General features: G+C 49.9%; 8 protein-coding genes across 8 annotated transcripts; 4 read left to right on the top strand and 4 right to left on the bottom strand.

Moving 5' to 3' along the window:
* Window positions 1-169: 169 nt before the first annotated feature.
* FSUBG_3216 (morphogenesis-related MSB1) lies at window positions 170-3,590 on the bottom strand (the record flags this gene model as incomplete). The annotated part of the gene is made up of 6 exons (XM_036681073.1): window positions 170-270; window positions 325-2,711; window positions 2,763-2,991; window positions 3,042-3,135; window positions 3,185-3,330; window positions 3,407-3,590. The coding sequence occupies 6 exons, from the start codon at window positions 3,588-3,590 to the stop codon at window positions 170-172; spliced, it is 3,141 nt and encodes a 1,046-aa protein (XP_036541177.1).
* A 3,538-nt stretch (window positions 3,591-7,128) lies between these two features.
* On the bottom strand, window positions 7,129-8,300 carry FSUBG_3215 (uracil-DNA glycosylase; the record flags this gene model as incomplete). Its single annotated transcript, XM_036681072.1, has 2 exons — window positions 7,129-7,885; window positions 7,945-8,300. The coding sequence occupies 2 exons, from the start codon at window positions 8,298-8,300 to the stop codon at window positions 7,129-7,131; spliced, it is 1,113 nt and encodes a 370-aa protein (XP_036541176.1).
* A 1,429-nt stretch (window positions 8,301-9,729) lies between these two features.
* FSUBG_3214 (HRD3-like protein) lies at window positions 9,730-12,379 on the top strand (the record flags this gene model as incomplete). Its single annotated transcript, XM_036681071.1, has 4 exons — window positions 9,730-9,757; window positions 9,830-9,988; window positions 10,040-11,980; window positions 12,036-12,379. 4 exons carry the CDS (start codon window positions 9,730-9,732, stop codon window positions 12,377-12,379), a joined length of 2,472 nt encoding a protein of 823 aa, XP_036541175.1.
* A 1,240-nt stretch (window positions 12,380-13,619) lies between these two features.
* On the top strand, window positions 13,620-14,228 carry FSUBG_3213 (ubiquitin ligase sel1; the record flags this gene model as incomplete). The annotated part of the gene is made up of 3 exons (XM_036681070.1): window positions 13,620-13,715; window positions 13,772-13,900; window positions 13,953-14,228. The coding sequence occupies 3 exons, from the start codon at window positions 13,620-13,622 to the stop codon at window positions 14,226-14,228; spliced, it is 501 nt and encodes a 166-aa protein (XP_036541174.1).
* A 271-nt stretch (window positions 14,229-14,499) lies between these two features.
* Window positions 14,500-15,245, bottom strand: FSUBG_3212 (uncharacterized protein; the record flags this gene model as incomplete). The annotated part of the gene is made up of 2 exons (XM_036681069.1): window positions 14,500-15,017; window positions 15,101-15,245. 2 exons carry the CDS (start codon window positions 15,243-15,245, stop codon window positions 14,500-14,502), a joined length of 663 nt encoding a protein of 220 aa, XP_036541173.1.
* Window positions 15,246-15,948: 703 nt separating this feature from the next.
* On the top strand, window positions 15,949-19,035 carry FSUBG_3211 (Alanyl-tRNA synthetase; the record flags this gene model as incomplete). The annotated part of the gene is made up of 3 exons (XM_036681068.1): window positions 15,949-16,033; window positions 16,191-18,808; window positions 18,859-19,035. 3 exons carry the CDS (start codon window positions 15,949-15,951, stop codon window positions 19,033-19,035), a joined length of 2,880 nt encoding a protein of 959 aa, XP_036541172.1.
* Window positions 19,036-19,312: 277 nt separating this feature from the next.
* FSUBG_3210 (uncharacterized protein) lies at window positions 19,313-20,929 on the bottom strand (the record flags this gene model as incomplete). Its single annotated transcript, XM_036681067.1, has 3 exons — window positions 19,313-19,522; window positions 19,575-20,547; window positions 20,589-20,929. The coding sequence occupies 3 exons, from the start codon at window positions 20,927-20,929 to the stop codon at window positions 19,313-19,315; spliced, it is 1,524 nt and encodes a 507-aa protein (XP_036541171.1).
* A 716-nt stretch (window positions 20,930-21,645) lies between these two features.
* Window positions 21,646-22,983, top strand: FSUBG_3209 (cysteine synthase A; the record flags this gene model as incomplete). Its single annotated transcript, XM_036681065.1, has 1 exon — window positions 21,646-22,983. One exon carries the CDS (start codon window positions 21,646-21,648, stop codon window positions 22,981-22,983), a length of 1,338 nt encoding a protein of 445 aa, XP_036541170.1.
* Between the last annotated feature and the right edge of the window lie 154 nt (window positions 22,984-23,137).

Genomic DNA, 23,137 nt, shown 5'->3' with positions numbered 1-23,137 from the left:
GCGTCGGCTGGTATTAAACGTGTGCAAGGATTGCGAAATGTGTCTCGTAGATGTGTCACGTCGTCGCGATTGTTCGTATAAAGGACAGACTTCGTCCATGCCGGCAATGAAGGAAGGGCGTATTACAATTCCACCTCGAGCTGAGATCGCCCGCCTCGATGGAAGTTACCTAATGGCGGGTGGCATTAGCCTGAGGACCATTTGTACCCTCCATGTTGTTCGTCAACTCGGCTACACGAGCCTTGATGCGGGCAACACGAGATTCAATAGCTGGAACATCGCGTTAGTTTACTATCCGGTATTGCGATTCCCATGCAGACTTACTCTCTTCTCCACTGGTGTCGTCATCGCCATCTCCAGTTCTGTTGCTGTTACTGTAAGACGGCCGAAGCTGATCATCAGGGCGAGTAGCGGCCCTTTCAGCAGCGTTCTTTCGAATTTGTGCCCACCGGTCTTGAACTCCTGGACCGGCACTGTGACTCAGCTTTTCCTCGGGCTGCGCTGGGCCTCCAATCTGGGGGGAATGGCGGGGTGATCGAGGAATAGGAGGAGGCGTTGCGTCGTCTTCATCATCCGAATCAGGAGCAAAGGCTGGCTGGTCTTCAAGAGGGCCTTGGCTGAACTGAGGGACAGCCTTCTGGGTAGGAGCTGAGTCCTTAGCACTGAGGGCTATCTGTGACTGATCGATAGTGGGCTCCGCGATGTCCTGGTTCTTTTGGGGTGTATCGACTCGCTGCAATGGTTCCTCCATTGGGGTCACAAACTCAGCAGCAGGTGTGGGGGTAGGCATGTCAGCCTCATCTACTTGTGCGGGTTGAGGCACTGGAACACGCTGGATAGGGGCTGCAGGCTCAGGTGTGTCAGCTGGAGTAAGGGGCTTCTGCGCCTGGGGCTCTGGTGTTGCCTGAGTCTGGCGGAGGAACTCATGAACATTGGCGGCAGCATTATCAGGCAGTTTGGAGCTTCTGTTCTTGCGGAACAACTTCCGGAAACCGCGGTTCTCCTTTTCTGCCTTCTGGAGTTTCTTCTTCTTGTTCTCAGGGCTCGATGGAGTAGGAGAAACCATATTCTCGCGAGCCAAGTCCTGGGGCGCCTCGTCCTTAGGAGGTGGCACAGGGCTAAGAGGGCTGACTGGAAGCACTGGTTCAGGCGTGGGCTCTTGGATGGGCTCTGGAACGGGCTCTGGGGTTGGTGCCTGGATAGGCTCAGGTTGTGGCTGGACCTCGACGGGATGTTCTGGCTGTGGGAGGGGTTTCCTCGTTGTCCCGTTCGAAGTGGGCGAGAAAGTAGGCGACGTGATCGAGGATGCCACGTCCTTAACGGGCACCTGCGGAGGTTGATCCGGGGCTTGTGTGCCACTGTTCGAAGCAGCGTCACCGTTCATGCTCTCAGATGGAATGGGTGATACCATAGTTCCACGACCCGCATTGTTGTTGGCCATGTACAAATCCTTGATCGTTCCCTTATCATACTTGGAAACCCACTTCAATGCTGATGAAGCCTCGCCAATGATTGTAGGCTGAAGGGTGAGAACACTATTAGTCTTCTCGGCCATGAGCTCAGCATCAGTTCGACCACGTCGCTGGTACAGGGGCTGCTGGGCTAGCTTCTTTCCTTGCTGTTCCTGCGCACGAAGCTGCGCAGCCTTGGCTTGGATTCTGGCGTGAGTATCGGGACCTATACTAGCCTTGCTGATGCCCTGGCCAATGTTCTCGACTGACTTATTGGCAGTCGACTTCCGTCGGCCGAGGCCCTTCCCACGCTTTGTCCAGCTAAAAAGACCCTTCTTCTCTGCAATATATGCACCCTCCTGAGGTTCAGGAGCTGCGCCGGCAACCATTTCTTCCATCACGAGCCAACGGCCAGTGGTAATCTTGGTTTCGATGACGGCGCATCGTCCAAAAGCCGACTTGCGCTCTGCAGTCTCCTCAGGGGCAAGACTGGACATCCAAACCCACCAGAACGAATCGTCCAGTAGAAATGTTGCAATACTTGCGAGCTCTCCGGGTTCAAGTGAATGATCATGTTCAAGCCTTGGTCGATGCGACTGAGAACTTTGTTGTCTTTGGGTTTCGAGGGGAGGCAGAACCTTATCAGGGGGTAGAAGCAGGTTTGACCGTGCAGGCTGGTTTTCATCCACGAATCCCGAAGAAAGAAAGTCGGCCCAAGACGGGGTTGTCGGTCTACCAAGTCCGTTACCGGACGCAGGGGTTCTTCGCAGAGCGGGTGGCTGGCGTTTGTAGGTCAAAGCACTATCATCGTCGTCGTCGTCCTCATCCAGAGTAGAAGAGAAGCCAATATCCTCGAATCGTGACCAGGAGGCGTCGCGCAAGCTTGTAGAGTGCTTTGAGCTTGAAGCTTGTGACTGATTGGCACCAGAAATAGCCTTGAGAACTCGGCGGCATTCGTCCGTTAAAGCCTGCACAGGGTCGTCGTACTCGGAAAACTCTTGTAATGCACGGTCCGAATCACGATATTGGAAATGGTTCGCTCTCCGTAGGAGAGCAAAAGGAGTTGGCGATACAGTATCCACGATCATGACAACTTTGTTTGTGGTTGACATCATAAGAGAAGGTCGTTGAGGAGGATACTCGGTTTCCTGAAGTAGTTTCTGGAGGGATCTAGGAAGCATTGTAATGCCAGTGACGTTTTGCTCCGGTGAGAGGGATCTGAGGAAAGCGAAGAACATATGGCTTGTGGCATCTGCGGCACTAGTTTCTGCATAAGCAATCGCGAGCATCACAAGTCTCGGGGGTACTTACCGAAGCCAAGCATCATAACCTCCTTCAAACCCCTTCTTAGTATCCTTATGTTCGAATGCCCACCATGCTGCCATTCGTGAAAGCTTTCGTCCACCCAAGCCATTGGACTTTCCGTGCGCTGCAACAGCGGCCAGTAGGTCGAAGAAGTCGAAGATAATGCGCTGACGGGCACCATTCTCAACACTGATAGGAATGAATGTTTTGAAAGAGTCTCGGGCCATGTTTGAGTCTACAGCGCAAGTTAGTACAGCAGGGAAATCTAGAATGAGAAGCGCATACCAATTTCTCCCACTTTGAACAGTTCATATGCATCCCAACCAACGATGCCCCCCTGAATGCGACTCCAGCACCACTTGGCAACTCCGGAAACCACCTGTATTGACGTTAGTTGCGATCATGCCCCTCTTTCCGCATATACTAACCATGGGTTCTGTCATGCGAAGTTCTTGTGTCAATTGTTCTCCCCGTAAGTTGGCATGGGATTCGAAGAAATGTCGAATAAAAGAACGAACGGCGCTGGGATCGGAGGTGGGACGGTATGGCAGCAAGAGGAAAGGGTGGTCGAGACCTGGTATGACATGGCGATCAGCATGCTGTACACACAGAGATACATATTTTTGTATTTCATGTAATAGTTGACCTACCTCGAGCTTTGAGCTCTTCTGTGCAACATCGGATCAGCTCGTGAACTTCTTCAGGCTCAACATATGTGCGTGCCCAGGCGTCCGTCCATTGTGGCTTTTGTGGTAGCTGTTGTGTAGAATCATTTGCGCCTTTCTTTTTGGACTTGCCATCCTTGCCCTTGAGGCGGGAAAAAAGGCCTGCCATTATTGGTCTGTGACTATAGAATGATAATTCGAGATCGAGAATTAAACGAAAGCGCAGCGGGGTCCCATGCGCTGAATATAGGAAAAGTGACGTCGGGTCGAGTCGAGTCGAGGCAGATCTCAAATAAAGGGGCGGTGATCTTTCAGGAGGTGCCTTGAATAGGGTAGCAGCGAGGTATTCGTGATAATCTCCCCAGCTGAAGTTGCAAAAAGCAAGGTTTTTGTGTTTTGCCGATAAGAGAATTGAAAAGTAACGGATCGAGGATTGGAAACCTTTTGGTGAGAAAGAATTAGCAGGAATAAAAATGATGACGCTGTCGCTTGTTGAAAATGCTGCTGCACACAGGACAAGGCGAGACGTGTAAGTCAGGGAAGGTGGGCATCGGGCAGTTTTGATGCGCACCTGCGGCAGATGAGCCAAGTTGGGTGGGCGTACAGATAAAATTAGTAGGGGACCCTTTTTCCCCTCTGCACCTCAGTTATTCAGAGGTTTAACACAGATTGGCTACTGGGTATCGAAACGAAACAGAGAGAAGAAAGAATAGGAAAAGGAGGGGCACAAAGAAGCCAGGGTTTAGAGAAAATAGATGAATACGGAAAGAATAGAAAGAAAAGTTGAATCATACAAGAGGAGAAGGTAAAGAGGAGAAAAAAGCGACTCTAGTCTAGATGAGACGACAAAATTGGAATTGTGAGGGTGACAGTGGGATGGGGGGACGCGCTCAGGGGGCGACTAGGATGCGCGACCAGGTTCATGATGGATTGGACTGGACTTGACTGGACTTGGATGGTGTTGGATTGGATGGTACGTACAATGGAAAAAAAGAACAAGAGCACTAAGATTGGGAATTGGGCTTCTCGCTGGGATGAGAGGATAGAGAGCATGAACAAGAGGACATGGGGCGGGTAGGGGTTTGGGGGGAGGGGGCAGTATGGATGGATAGATGTGATGTGATGGGCGTGCATAGATTGAGTGAGTTATCATGGAGATGAAATGAATATCTAGGTAGTTTACAGATCCGACAATATTTAACAATGTGGCTGAATGGTATGAGTTGCTTGGTTGATAGTTGAATCAAATCTACAGCCTCTTATCGCAATAACGGTCATGCTGTGCAACACGATATTCTTCAGAGACAATACACAGCGCATAATTGTACGCTGTAACAATGAGGCTGATAGTTCATGACACACAAGTTGCAAAGCAATTCATTGCCCTCAGCCTCGACTTTCTTGGCCCATTCCAGTCCATCTCAAGGATCCTTGGGGCAAGAAAAGGAATTCGACAAGTGTCTTATTCTGAGGAAAATCACTTTGCCTACTAAAGTTAGCCTGACGATGTCTCTATAGACTAACCAGAAAGTCTTCAACCATCTTCTTCTCATCTCCTAACAGCAACCTTGATTTCTCTCCCGTCCCTCGAACAGAAATTATGAGAGTCACAGAAAGGTACACACCAAACACAACCATTGGATCAGCTAGCACTAGAAGACGGGACCCAGCCGTTGCACAAGCTAAGGTAGACAAGGCCAAGGCTTTACTAGACGAGTGGATCTCCATGTTCCTTAAAGTTCTGCCTTTTAATTACATCGAACAAGCGGGCTGCCCGTGTAATTAGTTAATTGGATGGCCTCATGACCTTTTATCGCACCAGCTCGCTCCGGTCACAGTTTCACCGGTCGATAAATGGCTTGCAGAACCCTTCAACGCATCTCATAATTGTCAATAGTCTCTAAATATGTAGGTGACTTGAGTTCCTGGCAGCATACATATTCAGTACAAGTTAAGCTTCATCAAACGAGATCCAACTTGGGATGATGGACAGGGGTAATTACCGCCAGTGGCCCCTACAAGCGTGTCATCTTGGCGCTATGGTTGGACGCCAAAACCTTTAGCTCATCATGTTTCCTGGGCCTAAAGATATGAGCAGCCTAACGATACGCATTTTCTCTTATTGCGCTGTAATGCCATCAAGCACTATGGCGGGTGGCTCGCCGCCGACGTTTCGTAATTCCCGTGCCTCTTTTAGAGCTCCATTTCCATCAGAACTAAAGCGCCGCAACCATAACCTTTTCCTATCTTCGCTCCCCTGCCAATAACAGCGCTGCTATCAAGCAGTCTTCAGCCTAACTCCACGTCATGGGAGGCAATATTTATCTCTTTCCATTACATATTCTAAATTGAGTCGCCCTCGGCCGATTGAATTGCTTCTTTGCGCTCTAGCTCATGGTTGAGCTGATCTCTCACCTGGGATATTCCATGTTTGCCAGGAACTTCTCGCTTACACCGGGTTCTGGATCACGAACATGGAGGCTTCTTGGCTCTGAAGAGTCCAAATATAGCCGCCATCCCGACCTCTTTCCTAGCTTCTGTAGCTGTGCTCCAATGGCTGTACCTATACCAATAGCTTGGTCATCCGCGGGGCTCATGGGTGTGAGTTGGCATCGCCAGCGCATCCTCATCCCACCCTCCCCAGGCGAAGCCGCTCCTTGGAAGCAATTTTGAGTGGTTGTCTGGCAAGAGTTTCCGAGATCGACGTGATGAGTTGGCATCAACTTACGCAATAACTATGGCGAAAAATAACTTGCATGTTTGATATGATTTGCAGATGAATCGTGATGCACAGTATAGGTAGCTTTAAGGTGAGGCTCTACTGCCAGTTTGATGTCCCCCCAAACTGGAATGTAGATTTTGTAACCTGTCTCAGCTTTATCGAAACCCTCGCTGATAGTAATCCCTTGGTTTAAATGACCTAATGGCATAAGTCAGTGCTGAGGCTGTTCCCGTTGTCCATCATGGATCCATGATCTGCCTCATGACAGCTCTGGAACCCTGGTCGCCAAAGCTCATGCCTTTTCTTCCTTAATAATACGCTGAGAGGCCCACCGATATTTACAAGAATCGGTATATGCGTTGATTGACTCGGCTCCTCATACAAGATGGCAGCCTGGGGTGACCTACAATATTTCACCCAACATAATCAATCTCATGCACCTCGGATTCCTTTTCCAGACACAGAGACCACCAGATCGCCTCATTCTTCTCGAAACGAAAACGTACCATCCGCTTCGTCCTCACACTCGGAAAGGATACCCAGAGGAGAACAGTTCGGCGGGCTGAACAGTGGGGATGCATTAACAGTTGCTTAAACACGGATCTTTCTCTTGACCGTGAACATGATACGATAAAAGTGTTGAGCATCAGATATCAAGGATCTGCCTCAAACCGGAACTTTTTGTCCCTTCCGGCCGCGCCCTGATTTCCGAAACAATCTATCACTTTATGCGTCAGATTGTGGGGAGTTGCACCAGGTGAGGATCACGTATCGAGCGTCATAATATTCCGTATTCATCCATCCTATAAACCTTTCCAATATCCATGTACATAGATTCCCGAGGTTGATCCTACATTGATCCCCGACCCGGAACCGAAAACTTAATAGTTGAAAAGCTGTCCATACGCTTGCATGCCAAGTACCTTTCCCTTCGTGTTGAACGCCGTCATAACACATACACTCCGAGTTCGAACAATTTCAAACACTACTTTTCTTTCTCCTTCTCCTCTTCTTCAGCCAACCTAAGGGCCTCTTCGAGAGCTTCCTCATCTTCGTCGAAAGCATCGTTCTCCTTGTCCTCTTCAGCCTTCTTGACCACTTCAGGCTTGGTCTTCTCAATAGCCTCAGCCTTTTTCTCGGCGGATTTAGCCTCTTTGGCATCGGCTTCTGTCACTGGCGCTTTCGTGGAAGTGCCAGGTCCGAGTGCCCAGTCAATCTCTCCTTCAGGCCCATATCGCGTGACCAGCCAGTCATTGGCTTTTCTGAAGTGACCGCAGTCGAAGAAGCCCCTGGAAGCACTGAGAGGGCTGGGGTGGACACTCTGTAGTACAAGATGCTTGACGCGATCGATCTTCTGCACTCGCTTGCCGGCTGGTGTTCCCCAGGCCATGAAAACAACACCCCTTGTTCTCTTTTGCGCCACTAGATCAATAACTCGCTGTGTGAGCTTCTCCCATCCTCGATTAGAGTGCGAGTTGGCTTCATGAGCTCGAACTGTAAGGCAGGTGTTCAACATGAGAACACCACGGTCCGCCCAGGGAGTGAGAAGACCTCCTCGGTTTGGCGGTGGCTCGAAAGTAGGATAGTCTTTCTTCAGAGCAATATACATGTTCTTGAGCGAGGGGGGTGCAGGAGTTGGGGGTCGAACGGAGAATGCCAATCCGTGAGCCTGGTTATCGTTATGATAGGGGTCTTGGCCAACAATGACAACCTTGACATTGCTGAAAGGGGTATGACGAGACCTATAAGCTACAGGTTAGGAACTGCCACAGCAGCTGGTGGAAAGATATTTCGTCCTTACCATGAGTAGATATCGTTCCTGGGTGGGAACACCTTGCGGCCAGAGCTGATTTCTCGATCCAAGAATCGCTTCAGGTCCAAGAACTCCTTTGTAACAAGATCATCCTTGAGGTGCGCAAGCCAGCTTTCGTCAAGAGTATCGATTTCGAGCTGCAAGAGCTCTTTTTGCTCTGGCTTCAAGGAAGCCACCCACTTGGCCTTATCAAACTTGACGGCTGGCGCGGGAGCAGAGGCACCAGTACCAGTACCAGTAGGCTTAGGAGCTGCTCCGAAGAATGAGGCAATGTTGCCATTGGCTTTGGGCTTCTTCGAATCGTTCCCGGCAGAGGCGCCTGCTTTACGTTTGAGGGTCGACATGGCGACAGCTTGTAGGTGGAGACTGATTGTGGGAGGAGGTGGATGCACGATGAGCCCTCGATACGAGGGAGGGACTCTTGTGACAAGAGCTCGAACGAAACGAATTCTGGGCAATTGATACAAAAAAACAAGCCAATTACACAAATACAGTACTCATAAAAGTAAAGACGGAAACCGTGAGTATTGCAAGTATATGTTGATATCCGTGGTAGTGCAATGCATAGAAATAAGAAGAGTATCGCTGTGAGAATTCGGCCTAAAGTGGTGATGCAAGGCCCAGGAGTTAGTTAAATGCATGCGCGTTAAGTAAGACGCGCTAGCTCCCAGTCATTAACGCGGTCCCCGTGACTTTCGCGTTGAGGACGGCACGGAGGCTAGGCTTGGAGAGACACTAACTGCAGGGCCCTGAAACTTTGAGTGGTTGGGGGCCTGGGATAGCTTCAGCACTAGCAAGCCACGCCGTCAGTCTACCAGGCATCAGGTCGAATAACTCCAAAATGGGCAGTCGCCGAAGCGATATTTGAGTATAATTGCTTCTGTTTGTTGAAAGTGGTTATCAAATAGAGTTTCGGCAGATTACATCGCCTTGAACTGAATCAACGGATAGTTGCTCAAGTTTGGATAGTCCTTGCGTACATAGTAGTTACTAAGATATGCGTTGAATTTGGTTTGCTCTGAGCCTTGTCATGGAAACATTGTATGCTTCCAACGCTAGAATAAAACTCAGGATCCCTATTCTCAATTGACAGAAAGACTTATACCTTGGATTGGTTGTCTTGGCACCTTGACTAAAGGTCAGGACTTTTCTTATTCCCCAGGGGACTACTCCGTACATACGGATAGTATAAATATTAAGCAAACCTATTTATTACCTGTCGTACTATGCTTCGAATAGACTTAATGGCATCGTTAGAAACCATCCCTCCGTGAGCCTATGAGCCTGCCTAAGTCAAACTGTTTGCTCTACTTCTGCTGATTGAACATGATCTTTAAATGCGATTGTGGAATCTCAAATGGTTGTCCATACCTACTAACCTATATACTTACCTTGGTAGGCAGAGAGCCAATCTGACATCGTACAGTGCTTACTGATTATCACGTGTACTGGAATCAAATCAGGTTCCAATTAGGTTCCAGTTCTCCCAATGCATAGAAAAAGTCGTGTCGTTCATCCGTCACCTGATGCCGAATCAATGTAATAGGGCCGTACTCCGTAGAGTGTGTCGGTTCCTGGCCTAACGTTGCTTAATCATCAGCCATACACTTCCGCGCTTTTCCCTTCTGGGCCGCCGCATTACCTCATGCAAGCTCCGACCTCATCTGGACAGCTTGTAACTCTAACCCCGTTGGCCTCACCAATTTATTGCTCTGCATTATAGCCATGCTCCATAGCAGAATTGACCTTTCCGGCACATAGCAGCTGCCCATGATGCGTCAATCGATAGTCTGGGTCCTCCGTTAGTTAACCATTTCATACCTTGTTGTAACACGCGACATCTGTCAATTTGGCTTGCTGACTTCTTTATTAGTGCTTTGGCAGGCAACCACAGGACTCGGCACAAACGTCAAACATTATGACGAGACATATAAGGATAAGAATATTGAAGGAGCCGGACAGAATCAATATATCGCTTCTCCCAAGACCGACGTCGTTGTCGATCAAAGTCAGCCTGCCAGCCCGCAACCTGGTACGACTATTCCCACCACCAACAAGGCGCAAAGACACTGACAGTTTCTAGGCGCCGAACTGGTCGATGCAGCAAGAATAGAACTTAGCAAAGCCCCTCAGCCTTTACATCGCCGAAAGCGAAGACCTGCGGGACTCGTCGGAACCGCTCTGCGTTACATACTCAAAGCCATTCCATCTGGTCCGGCAACAGCCCCATCGCAATCCCAAGAGACCACTGTCAACGGCGCTGTCGCAAAAGCGGTTGAATTTCTCGAACAGGCTGCACAGCAAAACAATTCCGATGCTCTCTACCTACTTGCCGAGATAAACTTCTTCGGCAATTATAGTTACCCAAGGAACTTGGGGGTGGCTTTCAACAACTACCATCAACTTGCAACTGCCTATGGAAATTCAACAGCCCAATATATGCTGGGAGTCTACTATTCGACCGGGATCGGAAATGTTGTAGAGCGTGACCAAGCCAAGGCGCTTCTCTACTATACCTTTGCTGCTATTCGTGGAAATGCGCGTGCGGAGATGGCAACTGCATTTAGACACCATGCGGGTATTGGCACGACGAAGAATTGCGAGGCGGCAGTGAAATATTACAAGCGTGTAGCAGACAAAGCTATAGCTTGGTACCGAGCGGGCCCTCCTGGTGGCCGATCTTGGATTCATCAGTCATGGCGAATTTCTGATGACGACGGAGGCATCTACGGAGAAGGAGCGAGTGCTTCCAGCTCAGGCATGAATGCCTTCAAGGCTAGCCCTGGCTCTGATGCGAATGCCGCCATAGACGATGTGATCGAGTACTTGGATCTTATGTCTCAAAAGGGTGATTCGAAGGCTTCCTATAATCTCGGTCGCATATACTATGACGGCCAACGGGGTCTGGAGCGAGATGTTGACCTGGCACGTAAGTATTTTGTTATGGTCGCATTACGTTACTGGAAGAAGGACGGCCGCCTAAGCGAGAACCCGAAGCCTGGAATCGAAAAGATTGCCAGTAAGGCTGCTGGGTATTTGGGCCGGATGTATCTGAGAGGCGACGGCGTTCCTCAGAACTTTGAGCGGGCCAAGGTGTGGTTTGAGCGTGGCATTACACAACACGATGCTCAGTCACAGCATGGCCTGGGTCTAATGATGCTTCACGGCTACGGTCAAAAAGAGAATGTGAAGAGGGCTATGGAGCTCTTTAAGTCCTCGGCCGATCAGGATTATGCCCCAGCCTTGGTGCAGATGGGTCAACTTTACCTGGACCAGGGTGGCCAGGAAGATGTCAGGATTGCCAACAACTATTTTGAACTAGCCGGTAGGCACGGAAACATTGAAGCCCACTACTACATTGCAGAGATGATCCATCATGGTGTCGGACGCGAGAAGCATTGTCCTGCATCCTTGACGTATTACAAGAGCGTTGCCGAGAAGGCCGAGCCCCTGGTATCATCATGGGGCGACGCCAACGACGCTTACGAGGCTAGCGATTATGAACTTGCATTCCTCGAATATCTTCTGGCCGCTGAGCAGGGCTACGAGAAGGCCCAGACCAATGTTGCCTACATGATAGACTCGGCTCAAAATGGGGTTTCCATCTCGTCATTACTTGGACAGCCTCGAGAGAAGAGTGGTCTTCTCAAGAACCCATCTCTTGCCCTTGTCTACTGGACCCGATCTTCCAGACAGTCTAATGTTGACGCACTGGTCAAGATGGGTGATTATTATTACCATGGTATTGGTACCGAAGAAGATATTACAAAGGCTGTCCAGTGCTACACCGGAGCCTCTGACTACTCCCAGAGCGCACAGGCACTGTTCAACCTCGGTTGGATGCACGAGAACGGCATTGGTCTGGTACAAGACTTCCATCTCGCAAAGAGATACTACGATCATGCCCTGGAGGTAAACGATGAGGCATATCTGCCGGTCACTTTGAGTCTCCTAAAGCTTCGTCTTCGAAGCGCTTGGAACACACTGACACATGGACCGATTCACTCGATCCAGGATGAGCCCAGTAAGTTTCTCTTTGTCAGATACAAATCCTAGGTACATACTTACAAAGCCTCCAGAACCTAAGAAGAATCGCTCATTCTCCGAGTGGATCGCCAACTTCCTGCGAGAAGATAACCAATACTACGAGGAGGAGCATTACACCGGAGGTGATTTATACGACGGCGCTCTCGGCGATGGACAGGGAGCAGATGACGACGACGGTGTACTGGAAAGCATCCTGGTCATTGGAGTCACCTTTTCACTTGTCTTCTTATTATGGTGGAGACAACGGCTGCAACAGGCGCATCAACAAGCAGAAGACGCTCGAAGAAGAGAGCAAGGCCTTCCCCCGAACCCTCGTCTTGATGGTCCAGGTCCCGACTTTGCAGGCTGGGGAGCCGCTGGAGGCGTAGTTTTGTAAAATCCCAGAAGCTGCGTGGTTGTTTATGTCGTTAATAGCATTAGAGCGATGGCGTCTTTGGATTGGTTGTCAGAATATGATAAACTTATAGTTGCAACCTTGCATGCGTCAGTGTAACTTAACGGTTACTGATATGAAAGTGAAGTTTTTTGAGTTTTGCACGACTCGAGGAGTTGAGCATGCATGATACTGTAGTTAGAGAGAATGAGGCCAGAATGTCCGTGTTTACCGCAGTGGCTTTCTGGCAATGCAAGAAAAGACGAGATGTTTCAACTAGCTACGAGGCTGAGCTGATGGCTGCTTGTCATACGCCAAAGACAGTACGGATGTCGATCGATCCGTCTCACAATTTACTGAGCACGATATGTACAGTAATACTTACTGCTGAGTCTCATTTATATGCAGGGCTTGTGATTCTCAGCATGGCAGAGTCTTATTCTCCTCGTGAAGGATTCTCAACAGCAACTCTCACCTTCAGTAAGCTGAGGGGCTGACTAGACTACTCGCTACCTAGTCGCGACCTTATTCAAAGGCGACCATCTTAACAGAGTATCGATAAACTTGTAGGAGACAAAGAGGCGAGAGGGTGGTGCATTTCTTCGGTTCTGTGGCTTGTCTTAGGCTCGTAGCCGCTGGGACGTGACAACAACCCTGCCACTGTCAGCCTGTGAAACTTGAGGAGTCGAGCGTAACGTAACTCTGCCGCAGAGATCGTCGCGTCTACGCACGATAAAGGCACTGGCAGTGGCTAATCGCCCCCTCCTGTCCCCTTTCTTGTCTTGCCTTTGTACACTGGAGCGCCCGCTTAAAACGAAACTGAAGGGGGGAGGGGGAGTCGTATTTGTACGACGGGGCCTAGGTTTATGTGAAACCCAACCTTCTCCCTTTGGAATTCTCAGCATATCATCCTAATAAACTCCTTCTAGTCTTTTTCTCGACCCTTTCATCTTCTTACTCACTGGGGGCCGTTCTTCTTATTTCATCACAAGTGCTGACTTTGACTCATTCGTTTATCCCTGCGATTGGGGGTTGTTTACGCATCCTTCGGGCACCTAGCACCTGGCACCTTGGCAACTGTGAACTTTAGTGGAGGAGAGCACTTCCAATCAATCAATCACCTGTACGGACCTCGGAGTACCGTTCAGCATACCTCGTACTCGGTTGATTCCATCCATCTCAGAAATCAATCAAACACACGCAGCAGCCAACCTATTCTACAGAACGATTTCTTATAGCCAATATGGCGAGTTTCGTGAGGTATGCGCTTGAGCGCAGGGACGATGACACTTCCGAGTTCTTCACCGATGACGATGATGTCTATTGGTGGTATAGCAGAGTAAGCATCCATCATTAACTTTTGTACGTTCGTTGCGCATGCTAACTCCACAACAGGAGGGATACATCGTCAAGTGGACTATCCTCGCCGTCATCGTACTTCTTTTTACACTCTGGATCGTCGGAGGATACTGGCATGCAAAGAAGAGAATCCAAAAGGGTCTACGACCACTAGCATATCATAGAGTAAGTCGCACCTGTGATGCACATCCAGACCACCAATTCTAACCCTCAGCAGTGTTTTGTTAGTAGGCGCATGATGGCCCAGGTCGATCCCCGTTACGCATATCCGCCCAACGGATACTACTACGCTCCTCCTGGCAACTACGCCCAGCCTGGCGGATATCCCATGCATAACATGCCTCCTCCACCAGTCTACGACCCATCACGACCTCCCATGTACGAAGAGCCCCCGAATGCTTCAAAGATCGACCCGGCGCAAGGACAGCAGAGACAGGCCGATGGACCGGCAGACTATTATGCTCCTCCAACAGGACCTCCGCCTCCGCGATAAACGATGTAAGGCGCTGGAAAGGTTCGGTTGAGAGGCATACATGCATGGATGGTTGATTTTTGGGCCATGTAACGGCTCAGAAGTCGCTGGGCGGCCACGTGGGAAAGTATGAAATTGAAAGTCAATCAATGAATGTAGCTAGCATAGAGAATACAAGCAAATGCCGGCGTTCAAGCGCCAGGTTATCTTTTCCAATCCACAGTCAACAAACTCCAGTCGCCTTGGGTATATATAAGTGTCTGTATCGGGCGGCATATACGGGTCCCTGCCTCTAATCCAAGTCCATCGCATCTGGGTCGTCGTCTGTACTCGTGGCAATACCAGTATTCAATGTGGCGTCTTGTATCATTGGGGCCTCCGTCTTACCCTCCCTTTCTAGCCGCTGTAGCTCTCTTGTGCGATTCCTCGACTCGATGATGGCCTTGCGCACACTATCTTTGTCCTCTGGCACCGTCAACGACTTGGGATCACTATACAGCACTACCTGCATGCCGGCTAGTTCTCCCTCGCTGTTGGCTAATACCGATGGGGGGATGCGATTCGCGCGCAGATGCTTCTCGATATCTGGTAAGAAGACAAGCTTGCCCGGGTCATCGCTTTCGCTATCGGAGGAGAGCTCATCATCCATGTTGTAAATGTATACTTTATGTTTGGAATCGTCTAATTGCATGGTCTCATCGGGAACTGGATTCGGAGCAACATTGGAAGGGATAGGAACTGGAGCAGCAGAAGAAATCGAGGTTGTTGTTGGTTGTTCGACAGGGACGTATAACTTGTTCCCGCTCCGTTCTGTAGACACGATGGGTGTTAGTTCATGGAGATTGCAAGGATAAGGACGGTGTGACCATTGAGGAAACAAGAATAAAACATACCCAAATTAAGGAGACTCAAGCGTTTAGAAAGACGTTCATTATCCTGTGTCTCCGCCTTTCTCTTTCGGCGCAATCTTCTTGTCTTATCGACCCCCTCAGCTACAGCTACTGCAGCTGGGGCGGAAGATGACGGGGATTGTAACATGATCGCAATGGGACGGGACTCGAGCAGTGGTCAATTCGTAGTCCACCAAGGCCTAAAATGGCGAACTTTTAAACCCTTCAACACCTGGACTATCCGGCTGAACGTCGAATCAGCGGCTCTAAGAAGAACACTGGCAACCACACGCGGCGAGGATGAAATTTTGAAGTCTTGACTGGTTGTCTTTTGCGTGTTTTCTTGGCTAAGGTAGGTAGGGATTGGATTGGATTGGATTGGATTGGATTGTCTCTCCTCTGTCTCTCGAGGCTCGATGTGGGCGTGCATCAATCGGGCGAGTGTCACTAGGGGCGGAAACGGAAATACTGCAGTGAGCTTCAGCGGTTGCGGGCGTTGGAGTCGGCGCTGTAGGCCCCGGGGCTTGAGGACGATTATCGGCGCGGGAGAGCGTGGGCCTTATGTATCCGTCTCGGTCTTGACTCATTCTTGTAGAACTTTCTACCCTCCTCCGCCTGCGCCTGCACCTTCGCCTACGCCTACGCCGCCACAGCAACTGCATCTCCAACTCAGACCCCAGCAACATCGACTTCTCCTCCACAATCTTCAATCAGAACCCCCCACCACTACCACCACGACGATTCCTCCACGGCCGATACTCACTGCAGCGCCTGCGCGGAATATCTTCAGGACTGCGACTAACAAGAGATTGCCTTTATTTATTCTACGTCGGTCTTATTCCAGCGCGACCATGGCCGAGTCGGAGCTCAAGTGGCCCGCTGCGCGCGTGCGCAAGACCTTTCTTGAGTACTTCGAGCAGAGGGGTCACACAATTGGTATGCGATTGCGATAGCGCGGGCACTTCGTCTCACTACATTGAATGATATTGAAATTATATCCAATTTCTCGAGAAGAATCGCCTCAACACCACTATCTACTTGGTTTTTCTCTCCTCTGACTCAAAAATCGCTAACAAGACTTCTTCTGCTTCAGTCCCCTCTTCATCTGTCGTCCCTCACAATGACCCCACCCTACTCTTCACTAATGCCGGCATGAACCAGTTCAAGCCCATCTTCCTCGGCACCATTGGCAAGACCGATCCCATGGCCGGCCTCAAGGCCGCTGTCGACAGTCAAAAGTGTATTCGTGCTGGTGGCAAGCACAACGATCTCGACGATGTCGGCAAGGATAGCTATCACCACACATTCTTCGAGATGTTGGGTAACTGGTCTTTCGGCGATTACTTCAAGAAGGAGGCTGTCTCATATTCCTGGGAGCTTTTGACAAAGGTCTATGGTCTGGATCCCGATCGTCTTTACGTTACATACTTCGAGGGTGACGAGAAGTTGAAGCTGGAGCCTGATTTGGAGGCCAAGGAGCTCTGGCTCTCGGTTGGTGTTCCCGAGGATCACATCCTTCCTGGGAACATGAAGGATAACTTCTGGGAGATGGGTGACCAAGGTCCCTGTGGTCCTTGCAGTGAGATCCACTACGACAAGGTCGGTGGAGGCCGCAATGCTGCCAGCCTCGTCAACATGGATGATCCTATGGTTGTCGAGGTTTGGAACAACGTTTTCATGCAGTATGATCGACAAAAGGATGGCAGCCTCAAGTCTCTCCCCGCCAAGCATATCGACACCGGCATGGGCTACGAGCGACTGGTTTCTGCCCTCCAGGATACTGTTTCCAACTATGCCACCGATTGCTTCACCCCTCTCTTCCAGAAGATCCAGGAGGTCACTGGCGCCCGACCCTACGCCGACAAGTATGGCAAGGATGATGTCGATGGCATTGATACCGCCTACCGTGTAGTTGCTGATCACATCCGAACCCTTTCTTTCTCCATCGCTGATGGCGCTGTTCCCAACAATGACGGCCGAGGTTATGTTGTCCGACGTGTACTAAGACGAGGTGTGCGATATGCTCGAAAGTATTTCAACGCCGATATCGGCGCCTTCTTCTCCAAGATCCTGCCTGCGCTTGTTGACCAGATGGGCGAGCAATTCCCCGAGCTTGTCAAGAAGCAGCAAGACATTAAGGAGATTCTCGATGAGGAGGAGGTCGCCTTTGCCCGCACTCTGGATCGTGGTGAGGCTCAGTTCGAGAAGTATGCTGCCGAGGCCACCAAGGGCGGCTCCAAGAAGCTCGAGGGTGATGTCGTTTGGCGACTTTATGACACTTTTGGTTTCCCCGTGGATCTTACTCGATTGATGGCTGAAGAGCGAAGCCTCGAGATTGATGATGCTGAGGTTGAGGCTGCTCGAATCAAGGCTCGTGAGGCCAGTAAAGCTGTTAAGGAGTCTGTCCAGACTTTCTCCAAGCTCAATGTCCACCAAATCTCTGAGCTCGAGAAGGATCTTAAGGTTGAGCGAACCAACGATGACGCCAAGTTTGCTCAGGGTGACACCAAGGGCAAGGTCCAACTCATTTACGACGGCCAATCCTTCCTTAAGTCGACCAAGGACGTCCCCGAGAAGACTGCTCTGGGTCTCTTGATCGACAAGACCAACTTCTACGCCGAATCAGGTGGTCAGGTCGCTGACACTGGACGCATCGTTATTGACGATGTCGCCGAGTTCAAGGTTCTTGATGTTCAGAACTATGGTGGCTATATCCTACACAACGGATATATTGAGTATGGTACACTTTCCTCCGGTGACGAGGTCATCTGCGAGTACGATGAATTGCGCCGATCTCCTATCCGCAACAATCACAGCGGTACTCACATTCTGAACCACTCCCTAAGAGAGGTTCTTGGTGATGATGTCAACCAGAAGGGTTCTTTGGTGGACAACGAGAAGCTCCGTTTCGATTTCTCCCACAAGACTGGCGTCAAGATTGAGGAGCTGAAGAAGATTGAGGACATGTCGAACTCGTACATTCGCCGTAAGGACAAGATCTTTTCCAAGGAGGTTGATCTAGGGCTTGCTCGCCAGATTGAGGGCTGCCGTGCTGTCTTTGGCGAGACCTATCCCGATCCTGTACGTGTTGTCTCTATCGGCAGAGATATCGATGAGATGCTCGCCGACCCCAAGAAGAAGGAATGGCGTCAGTACAGTGTTGAGTTCTGTGGCGGTACCCACGTTGAGCAGACTGGCTTGATCAAAGACCTCATCCTCATTGAGGAGAGTGGTATCGCAAAGGGTATTCGCCGCATCATTGCCTACACTGGTGAAGCTGCTCACCAGGTTCAGCGTGAGGCCGATGAATTCTCCAAGAAGATTGATGCTCTCGACAAGTTGCCGTTCGGTCCTGAGAAGGAGGCTCAAATCAAGGCCGTATCTGTGGAGCTCAGCCAGCTGACAATCTCGACTTTGACAAAGAACGAGTTCAACAAGCGTTTCCAGAAGATTTCTGCTGCTGTGATTGCTGAGCAGAAGAAGCGCCAGAAGGCCGAGTCGAAGACCGCGCTTGATATTGTCCAGAAGTACTTCGAGGCTAACAGGGATGCCAAGTGGTTCGTTGGCCGCCTGCCCGTTGGTGCCACCGGTAGCAAGGCCCTGCCTGATGTGGTCAAGCACTATCAGGGTAAGGATAAGGAGAAGACTGTTTACCTGTTTGCTGGTAGCAAGGAGGAGGGTGCCGTTGCACATGGTGTCTACGTTGGAACTGTAAGTCTACCCGTATAATTAGTACTGCATACACTAACTGACTATTTCAGCACCTCGCTTCTCAAGGCGTCACTGCTGAGCAATGGGCTGCCTCCGTGTCGGAGATTATTGGTGGCCGATCGGGCGGCAAGGAACCTGTACGACAAGGCCAGGGCACTAAGCCTGAGAACATTGATGAAGGTGTTGAGACTGCGACAAAGTGGCTCAACGAAAAGCTGAAGCTGTAAAGTTTGAAGAACAAAGAAGTGTGTTTCTACTCTGCTCAATGGGAATTCATAATTGTTCATTCACATGGGAGTAATTTCGGGGACCTGGTCAGATAAAAGAAAGGACATAGAGCGTTTAAATAGGCATGGCCGTTTACCATTGCCATAGGAAGTACGATGAATAAAGAACACCATTGATGACATATTGGTTTGATGAGAGGGTATACGCTGTATCTTTTCCCAACCCTGATGTATATCTACATGGCCTTTTGCTTTGGCTTTTGTTACATGGTTAATTTTATACGGTTACAAGAACGCTGGCGTTGCGATAGTTTGATATCAAGGGGTTCTCTCCGCTTCGAGTTTCGGTGTCCTCGACATATGCCCACTTGCGCATGAAATCGCCATGCGACATAACACGAGTCAACTTGCCCGTGATGGCGCGGTAGATGGCCTCTGTGACGCGGAAATCTGTTGGAAACAGAATATCAAAGTATCCTTGATGGACCTATGTGATGTTAGTTTACCAATATTCAACAACAGTGGGCTTTGTAGCTTACCAAGGGGGTTGTGACGGGCACCATCTTTCTGTGGTACCGTGTCTGAACAACAGGTGCATTCATACCCTTGACGGCTTGAGGCAGCCAGTCAAAGTCAGAAGTCACAAGACGATGGCCTGGAAAGTACTTCTCAAGAACGTCGAAGAACTGCATCAGCCGTGTGGGGATAAATTCTGGATCCGAGAGGTTGGCAGCAAAGGGTATTTTGGTGGATAGATATCGTAGAACGGCATTGCTGGGGTACGGTTTAGGATAGTTTCCCCCTGTGGCAGCGTGTCTGACACGGAAGTATCGCGCAGCAAGAGGGTCCAACTCTTGAGAGTAGAATTCGTAAAAGTCGCCGTCACCATCGATCAGCACGTGGCCTTGCAGGGGCTGCTCCGTAGCAACGTCGTAGCGGATACCATCGTGGGAGAAGTTATCAAAGACCTCCATGGCAAGAAAGAAACAAGGCGACGGCACGTACTGGTCCCAGTCGAAGATGGAGCGGTTGATAATCTCGACCTTATCCGCGTGGCCTCGAGACGCAGCCGTGGAGAGAAGATGTCTGTTTTGCAGCGCGGCGAGTGTGGAGGAAATCTCTATGATGTTGAACTTTGTGCGGGCGTACACTTGAGGATCGACTTCTCGGATGTAGTCCAGGATGTTGAGCATGAGGGTTCCACGACCAGCGCCCATTTCGTAGATCAGAAGATCGTGGTAGGGATATGTGGTGAGGCGATAATTCGTGACAAGGTAGCGGGCGATGGCCTCGCCGTAGTATGGGCGAAAGAGCTCGGTAGGCGTGTGCCATAGCTGGCGTGTTGGGTTCTCTCCTTCTCGCTCATCAAGGATATCCTCGAATTCGGTGTATCGACGGCCTAGCTCGGCCTGGAACTCAATCTCATCGCGCATTGAGTTGAAGTCGAAGGGCTCGCCAGGGCTGAAGATGACGGCTTGTTTGGAGAAGTATCCATACGAGGGATTGTAAAGACTGTCTAAAGCCAGGTTATTCTACTATTCCGAGAGGGATACTCGAGTGTCATGCCGTCAATAAAGTCTCTCAGCAGCATCTTGACCTTTCGTGGTCGTTCTGTCCGTTGCTTGAGCTCGTCAATCGATATGTAGGGGAACTCTGCGAACTCGGCAGATCGGTCTTGGGGCAGAATATTCGTGCGCTGCTGCCATCGACTCTCGTTTTTCTTCATTCCGCGATCACTGGAGGGTCGTCCCGCAACGTAGAAGCGGCTCTGGTGGCTGACGATAGTGGTTCGAAGGCCATTGCGAAGACTGGCGAGGTTTCTGACGCCTTTACAGCCTGGAGGCCGGTGGTGGAAAAGTTGGCGGAAGATTTGGGCCACGATTGGAGAGTCCATGTTGGAGAAACTCTTGTTATATCGTCAACATGTTGGTTCTTGAGGATTTGGTGTTTTGAGGTTTGAGATGGTTTACATTGGAGAGTGTGGGTCTTAACTGGTCGGGTGTACCTCGGGCTAGGAGTGAGAGCAGAGATATGCCAATTAATTAATAATATCCGGGTGATCATGTGCGAGTTTTCCTTTTTAAGATTATGAATAGCTTCATCATTTGAGCTTCATACAATTGTCGTGTGAAATCAACTGTTATCCTTGGTATCGAACGAAATGTCTATTCTCTGGAGCTCTCGTGAGTAAGGTATGGAGGGGCTTCAAGTGCGGTTATAACAATGATGGGTCAGTCAGCATATCTTCTTTTGTAGAATTAGTGGTAGAATAATAATCAAAAGCTTTTGAGTATTCGGCCCTAGAGATCAGTGTTTAATTCAGAAATCAAAACATAATCATATCATGGATATCCTACTATTAGAGGTCAAATTTATAGCGGTGATATACTAAGGCACTAGAGCTCCACATGACATCACCCACACAACAAGGCTCATTAATTCTACACAGCATGTACTCTTACCTTATTACTGAGCTTTTACCAAGATCATTCAAGTTTCAACCTCAACCTCATCTTACCAGGGGCGTACTTAATAATGCAGGCATTCTAGTTCTCCAGTGGACGCCCAATTGATGAGTTCATTGGGTACACTAGCCAAAGACTTCCAAAAATGGCGCTCAGCGACCACCCAAAAGCCTACGGTACCGCTGCCGTTGTCTTCGCCTTCACAACTGGCATTCTCGTCACTTTAGGTTTCAAGGACTTTTACCCAGATCTTGAACGTCGGTTCCAGCGTAAGAGGCGGGCAAATACAGGTGGTGGCCGAAGATCGAGTCTTTTCTGGGGAGACCCTGTTGAGCTTCAGGATCATGAGTCTCAACCCTCAACATCAACGTCTTACGATGTGGTGAGGAATAGCCTGGTAGATGGCATAGAAGCTACCATCGGTAACACACCTCTTATAAAGATTCAGTCTTTATCAAAAGCCACAGGCCGGATCATCATGGCCAAAGCAGAGTTCCTCAATGGCGCTGGAAATTCACCCAAGGATCGTGTTGCGCTTAACATGATTCGGGAGGCAGAATCCAAGGGTCTACTAACACCACATAAGGGTGATACCATATACGAAGGCACAGTAGGGAGCACGGGTATCTCACTCGCAACTCTTGCCCGAGCAATGGGATATCGCGCTCATATTTGTATGCCTAGCGACATGGCTCTTGAAAAGTCTGATCTACTCCTCCATCTTGGCGCAACCGTTGAGCGAGTCACTCCCGCGCCTATCACAAGCCCCGATCACTTTGTCAACCTGGCTCGGAGGCGTGCGAAAGAACATGCCAGCAAGGCCAAGGATGGCAGTAAGGGTTTCTTCGCAAACCAGTTTGAGTCCGAGGCCAACTGGAAAGCACATTTCAATGCAACGGGTCCCGAAATTTGGCGGCAGACAAATGGCCAGCTGGACGCTTTCGTCGCAGGAGCTGGTACAGGAGGAACAGTCTCTGGCGTGGCAAAGTATCTGAAGGAGGAGCAGAAGGCAACAGATGTCAAAGTCGTTCTCGCCGACCCCCAGGGCAGTGGTCTCTACAACAAAGTCCGCCATGGCGTTATGTACTCTTCAACAGAACGTGAGGGTACACGACGTAGGCAGCAGGTTGACACTATGGTCGAAGGCATCGGAATCACGCGTCTGACTGAGAACTTCGAAGCGGGCCGCGAACTCATCGATGATGCTGTGCGGGTGACAGACGCGCAAGCCTGTCGCATGGCGCGCTGGCTAGTTGAGCACGACGGTATATTCATCGGCAGCAGCAGCTCTGTCAACTGTGTCGCCGCGGTTGAGGCAGCTATGAGACTTCCAAAGGGGAGCCGTGTTGTTACTATCCTGTGCGACTCTGGAACGAGACATCTGAGCAAGTTCTGGAAACACATCAAAGAGATGGGGCTCGAAAGCGAGGATGAGGCAAAGGATTTGTTTACCGATCTAGGTATACCCGGGCATGATGAATGAGATGCGAACAAACCGAGAAAGATGAGTGGGTTTCATGAAACGAAGCATAGGTATATAATAGATTAATATCTTCAATCGTCTCTCGGGTTTCCTATTCAGAAGACTAGGAGGCAGAAAACTTAATATTAGAACCTTGACCCTAAGTAATAAAAAT

The sequence above is a fragment of the Fusarium subglutinans genome (assembly GCF_013396075.1).
Source record: "Fusarium subglutinans strain NRRL 66333 chromosome Unknown NRRL66333_c0000028, whole genome shotgun sequence".
In the NCBI taxonomy this organism is placed as follows: domain Eukaryota; kingdom Fungi; phylum Ascomycota; class Sordariomycetes; order Hypocreales; family Nectriaceae; genus Fusarium; species Fusarium subglutinans.
Note: the sequence above shows the minus strand (reverse complement) of the source record. Positions and strands in the feature narration are given on the sequence as shown.